General features: G+C 37.5%; 1 protein-coding gene across 1 annotated transcript; it reads left to right on the top strand.

Annotated features, from left to right (window-relative positions):
* Window positions 1-5,301: 5,301 nt before the first annotated feature.
* LOC107036924 lies at window positions 5,302-6,275 on the top strand. The gene is made up of 2 exons (XM_015255186.1): window positions 5,302-5,379; window positions 5,830-6,275. The coding sequence occupies exons 1-2, from the start codon at window positions 5,326-5,328 to the stop codon at window positions 6,094-6,096; spliced, it is 321 nt and encodes a 106-aa protein (XP_015110672.1). The 5' UTR covers window positions 5,302-5,325; the 3' UTR covers window positions 6,097-6,275.
* The last annotated feature ends 847 nt before the right edge of the window (window positions 6,276-7,122 follow it).

Below are 7,122 nucleotides of genomic sequence, written 5' to 3'. Positions count from 1 at the left end.
AATAAAATTTTCTATTAATCATTTTCCACCATAAATCACAAATTAAATTAAATTAATATAAAATCACTCGTATTTTGTCCCTCACGACTCTTAATTTTGCAATTTTTAAAAACTAACAGCATTTTCTATAAATAATTTATAAACAATCAATGTTTCACCATTAAAATCAGTTGTGCGGAATAATTCTATTCTGAGTACTAGCAGTGGTCAATTGTCAGAACGAGAAAACATTTTATCAACAAAACCCGACTATAATCCAATCATGATGATGATTTCAATAACTTTTTTATAATTTCCAGAAAATCAAATTTTCCATTAATCACTTTCCCCCATAAATGGCGAATTAAATTGAAATAATATAAAACCACTCGATTAATTTCTGTAGAATGTCTACAATTCCTGTCTCAATACCTTAATTTTGAATCCTCGTTTCTCTACTTGAATTACGATCAATAAAACACCAACTTAATTTCTAATTAGTCGTGAAATACGTTGAGACCATTAAAAAATTGGTGCGGAATAAACGGTAAATGCGGAGCTTATATACATCAGTACAATAATACGTTTAATACTAGATGAAATGACTTTGAGGGTGCGTTATATGAAAAGTTGTGGCGCGTGCGGTGCGAGGGCAGTTACACCCAGCCGGTACCTACTTATTATACTGTATATGAGTTTGGCTGGAATATGGCATAATGCGCGTCAGACCTTAATCCAGACGGGCCTGATTCAACGGCCACGTGACAGACATACATTCGCCAAATTGCAAATGATGCTAATGGAAAGATTGGAGTGGCATTGGGGCCACTGCGCTGGAAAGTATCGCGAGGAAGATAGCTGGCCATAAAGCAGATACCAACAATTTCCGGGGATCTAACAACTCTGTATGCTAACTCTACGGTCATTGTTGTACGTGACAACATTCGCCGAGTCGGTTATGGGTGCACTCAGTGAGCTGATACTAACTCAAATGCCTCATGGGGGGGCTGATCGTGGGGGACCTGTCTTGTTGCAGTTGAAGTTGCTGATGCAGTTCTGAGAATTTTATCTGGTCCTGTTTTAGGGGGGGGGGGGGTTTTGNGATGATGATTTCAATAACTTTTTTATAATTTCCAGAAAATCAAATTTTCCATTAATCACTTTCCCCCATAAATGGCGAATTAAATTGAAATAATATAAAACCACTCGATTAATTTCTGTAGAATGTCTACAATTCCTGTCTCAATACCTTAATTTTGAATCCTCGTTTCTCTACTTGAATTACGATCAATAAAACACCAACTTAATTTCTAATTAGTCGTGAAATACGTTGAGACCATTAAAAAATTGGTGCGGAATAAACGGTAAATGCGGAGCTTATATACATCAGTACAATAATACGTTTAATACTAGATGAAATGACTTTGAGGGTGCGTTATATGAAAAGTTGTGGCGCGTGCGGTGCGAGGGCAGTTACACCCAGCCGGTACCTACTTATTATACTGTATATGAGTTTGGCTGGAATATGGCATAATGCGCGTCAGACCTTAATCCAGACGGGCCTGATTCAACGGCCACGTGACAGACATACATTCGCCAAATTGCAAATGATGCTAATGGAAAGATTGGAGTGGCATTGGGGCCACTGCGCTGGAAAGTATCGCGAGGAAGATAGCTGGCCATAAAGCAGATACCAACAATTTCCGGGGATCTAACAACTCTGTATGCTAACTCTACGGTCATTGTTGTACGTGACAACATTCGCCGAGTCGGTTATGGGTGCACTCAGTGAGCTGATACTAACTCAAATGCCTCATGGGGGGGCTGATCGTGGGGGACCTGTCTTGTTGCAGTTGAAGTTGCTGATGCAGTTCTGAGAATTTTATCTGGTCCTGTTTTAGGGGAATTCACGGGAATTTCGGAATTGAACAGGCGAGATTTTGCGGGGAAATTAATGGAAAGGGAGTGAATGGACATTTTTCATGCAATTATTTCGCGGATATTAGTGAAATGAGGAGAATTCGGATGGATTTTTGGAATTGAAAATTCAGAATTTTATGGAAAATTTAATGGAAACTGGATGAATTGAATTTTTGATGTAATTATTTTGTGAAACTTAATGATGATTAGGAAAATTCAGATAAATTTTGGAATTAAAAATTCTAAATTTGCTGGAAAAATGATGGACAACTTAATTAATTGAACTAACGGAAATTTCAATTAAATTCTTTCACGAAATTCAATAAAAATAAGAAAAATTCAGCAAAATATATTCTTGAATTTTTAATTAATTGAAATTGGAAAGAATTTGAGGAATTTTCGTCTTCCTGTTGTCCTAAAAAATTAGAATTCCATTGAAACTCCAGCAAAAAAATAAAAAATTCCCTGACTCCCTCATTTCTTTCGTCGTGTGACATTAAATTGAACTCCGCAAGAAAAAAATTCAAAAATTTCACACTTCCTCCCTTAAAATTCATTAAAGATTCAAATTTTCTCCGATTCAATTTCTCCACACGTATGTAAATAAAACGTGAACAGTCTCCACTTCCCTTCAATAAAAATGTTCCCTTCCAATTTCTATCTTCAGTAATGTGAATAAAAATCACAAGCACATCTCATCAATAATTCCCACTGAAAGCAAACATTCAAAGTACTCTGATATAAAATTGAACCAAGAACTCCTGTTTATTATATTATAATATCAACTTTATTATGGAATAAAACCAGTCAATTTTAATTTAATTATTCCACGAAAATGAATAAAAATCCGGAAAATTCCGGTAAATGCCTTCGTCATTATTTCAATAATTCAATTATTCAAAAATTGAAGTAACTTGAGAACTCTCGTTTTCCTATTATCCTAAAAAATTTAGAATTCCATTGAATTCCCAGAAAAATAAAAAATAGACTTCTTCCCTTAAACTCCATTACAGCCCCAAATTGACTCCAATTCAATTTCCCATACGTGTCTGAATAAACCGTGAAAAGTCTCCCCATCCCTCCCCTAAAGCCCTTCCCCTTCATTTCCATCCTCACTAATATTCCCAAAAATCCCCAGAAAATCTCATGAACAATTCCCAACAACCTCAACCATAAGCACTGCCCTCCCCTAAACTTGAATCAGTAACTCCGGTTCATTAATATCAACACCCACTTCCCCTAATATAATAACCAACAACACACTCATCCCGGATTTTCACCGGATAACATCTTTTGTGTGTACGGATACGTGCGGAAAGCCGAGTCATTCGTTCGCGGCGTGTGGATCAGGGAGCGATATAAATTAACGTCTATGGATTCCGCTCGGTCGGGTTTCTGCCCGCACGAACGAAAATACACACACCCTACTCAAACCTCGCTGCACCACTGGGAAGGATTAATAACCCCGGGTTAGAGGGTTTAAAGGGCGCGAGAGGGCCACCGAACCTGAGAATTCCACTAATACACTATCATCCACTATAATTTTGCGAGCATATATCGTGGAAAAGTAGTCGGAAGATGATGCACGATCCTCGGTCGTGTGACAGTCGCATCCGGTCTTGGCGTAGTCGCTGTCTCGTATTTTGGCTCCAGCCTCCCTCCCCCTCCCCCTCCCCCTGTCGACAATTCTCCCTCACTCCTTTTTCGTGATATGTCGGTGAGCTGCGGTAATAACAGTTGCCCAGAGACGTACGCATATATTTTAATGCAGTAGGGTATTTCAAATTTCCATGGGTTTTCCCATGATTTTGAATAAAATGGGAATTTACGGCTGTTGAATTTATCATGAAGCCCCTTGTGAAAATGTCTCGCTGAAAAAACTGGCGTCTAAATTAAGACGTTTTCATCCCATTTTATATTATATTTCAAGACACTGTGAAAAAAAAATTAAATGAAAAAAAAAGACATTGTGAAAATGTCTTTGGATGGTGCTTGCACATAATTTTCTTCTGCGGTATATTTTCATTGTTCATTTTATGTTATTAAATTTGAGGGTTTAAATTGAATGATTTTTACATGAGCCAGATTTACGCCGTTGTTGTAGATTATTATTAATATACTGGGGGGTATGCCTCACTCCACCCCTCGCGACCCTTAATCTGACCCTTGCGACCTTTCACCTGATTCTCACGACCCTTAATCTGACCGTTGTCACCCCTAACCTGACCCTCATGGCCCTTAAGCTGACCTCGTGACCCTTATTCTAAACCTCATGACCTTGATTCTGACCCTCACTCGTATTTTGACTCTCACGACCCTTTTTCTGACCCTTATGATCCTTATTCTGACCCTCATGACGATTATTTTGACCCTCGTCACTGTTATTTTGACCCTTGCGACTCTTAATTTTGCAATTTTTTAAAACTAACAGCATTTTCTATAAATAATTTATAAAAAATCAATTTTTCATCATTAAAATCATCTGTTTGGAATTGTAACAAATTTATTCATATTCAGAATTTCACCATAAATCAAGTTCATGTCTAAAAAATTACGTTTACCAGAGGTTTAAAGAATGTCGATGATTTTTTCATAAACAACGAATGTTAAAAAAAAATTCTGTGCAAAATGTAATTTGAATGACGCTGAATAATAATATTAATAATTATTTTCAAAATTTTCTCACGCAATTTAATTGAGTAATTGATTAATTTCAAAACATTCGTCATTTCAGTCATCACAAAATTGAACCCATAAGACAATTCTTTGTCCAATGTCTTAAATTAAGACGTCTTGACTCTGGTCTCCCCGGTGCCTTCAATTTTTCAAATAATCCAATAATCTCAGAATAGCAAGAACAGCCAGGAATAAAGAGATGTGATTACAACCGGACTTCAAGGAAACCTAAACTAATCATTAACCCGAGCCCCGTAAAATCCTCCTTCGGAATAAAAACACACTTCCGGCGCATTAAACATTGTTTCAGTATCCCACTGCAAGAAATTATTGGCGGGAATGATCTCCCTGATAATTGCTCCGCTCCTCGCGCCAGTGAGCCTGAAAAAAAAAACACGCGAGAATACCGCGGAATAATTACAGCCGAGTATCTCCCCAATTTCAATAACCACGAGTCATCAATAGGAATTACCCCAGCGCCTTGGGCATAATTAACCGCGATAATTCTCCCAGTGCCACCTCTGACGTTACAACTCCATCCTTCGATATAACCCATTCTATTGTACTCCTGATGTGGCCACAATTTGCCTTCACATGACAATTGCGTGCGCTCCATCCGGCTTCAGACTCCACAATGAATACGATTATCTGGATAAGCTGTGATTAATGCTACTGACGGTATCAGGGACACAAACTATGTCAGAATTATGAACCACAGCTGGACACCAGTGTATCGCTGATACTCGAGTCATGAAGATGTATATGACGTGGGTTTTTCTCGTTACTTCTTCTGTCCTTGTTCAGGTGTGTTCATAAATTCGTAACAGTGGAGTTGATTTTATTTATAACTTCGGGGGTGGGAGAGGTGAATTATTCGGTCTGTGTCAATTCGGTTGTTTTTCGTGGGATTTCGCCAATACATTGACCAAATGTGGATGAATACACGCCCCGTAACTATTATTTAGGACACAAATAATTTTTTAAGATATTATTTCACTGGAATTCCAAGGAATTTCAGGCGGTTGGAAATTCGGTGGAATTTAAGGGTTTTTACGACGAAACAAACAGGACGAAAGATAATATTTCCCTCAGCGCATTCAGTCGCTCAACTTGAATAATTATTTCACTGAATTCAAATAGTTTGAATAACTTTTGAGTTCTCAGCCAATTGTATTCCGAGTTATTCTCCTTCAAACTACAGTTTTATCCTCGACATCAAAAAGCACTGAATTTGAAATAGTGTTCGATGCGCAGGGACTACCGGTGCCAGATAAGACGTTTCAGGAGAGGGCTCAGGAGGCTTTGGACGGTGTGAAAGAAAAGGCAGGAGAGGCTTGGGACTACGCGCAAGACGTCGCTAGTCGGGCCATGGACTCGGCTAGGGAAACGGTGAGGGAAGCCTTGGGCACAGCTCAGGAGAGCTCCAAACAGGGTATTGCCAGCGGACAGGAGTTGGTCGAGCAGGCCAAACTTTATGTGCAGAATATGACAGCAGCTTCCATCTTTGACGACATGATATAACGGATCAATGTTCCGAGGAACATTTTCTGATTTCGGGCATTTTTCGCACGTTTTTACGCGGATGTTAATTGTAAAAAAATAAGTTTTTTGTGTTAGTTTTTGAGGAATCAATAGTGATTCTTTTGTGGTTAATAATAAATATTTCATGTTTTTGGAGTTTGCACAAAAAAAATTAAATTGAGATTTAATGGTATTGAATTTTAATAGAATTTAATTGAATTTTAATTGTTGAAATTGAATTCTAATTCTTTTTTTTTCAATTTTTCGACTCGTTGTGGTCTACTGGAATTTAAGGGAATTTCGTCGTTGAAAATTGACAATTTTATGGAGAAAATCAATGGAAATTGCAAATTCAAGTTCAATTATTCTACTAAAATTAGTAGGAGTCGGAAAAATTCAGATAATTGAAAATCTCATCCAATTTGGCACTAAATATTCATTTTTTCATTCGAAATTCAATTAATTTGAGGAATTATCGTTTTTCTGAGGCTTAAAAATGCGAAATTTCATTCAAATTTCGTCATTTTTCCTCTCAATCAAATTTAATGACACTGTCCTAAAAATTACTAGGCAGCTCTGCATGAAATTTCAATTTTTCGCAACAGTAAATAGTAATCTTTCAAGAATTTGCCAAAAAAAATCACATTTTCCTAGCTTCCAAAAAAATTTGAAACTAAAATTTAATTTCAATTCTTTTTCCTTCCAACCACGTGAGCTTGACGTCCCCTCGACTCAAAAAATTTCAATTTTTTTCAGCAGTAAATGAGCAGTAAATGGCCTCCGAACAATTTCCTCGTCTTCAAAAAAAAACCTTGCAACAGAAATTAAATTTCAATTCTCCTCCCCCACCTTATAACCTAGACACACATATCAAAGGTTTGTAAAATATAATTGGTGCGATTAAGCGTATAGTGACCCTCTTGTAGATTAAAGAGTCCGTGTAATATGGACAGGTGTACATGATGTGAGCAAAAGTCTCTCGACGACAAATTTCTGAGGGGCGACGAAGGGCGCAGGACGGAGGGT

This window comes from Diachasma alloeum, unplaced genomic scaffold (assembly GCF_001412515.2).
Source record: "Diachasma alloeum isolate Michigan unplaced genomic scaffold, Dall2.0 Dall_scaffold_00212, whole genome shotgun sequence".
In the NCBI taxonomy this organism is placed as follows: Eukaryota; Metazoa; Arthropoda; class Insecta; order Hymenoptera; family Braconidae; genus Diachasma; species Diachasma alloeum.
Note: the sequence above shows the minus strand (reverse complement) of the source record. Positions and strands in the feature narration are given on the sequence as shown.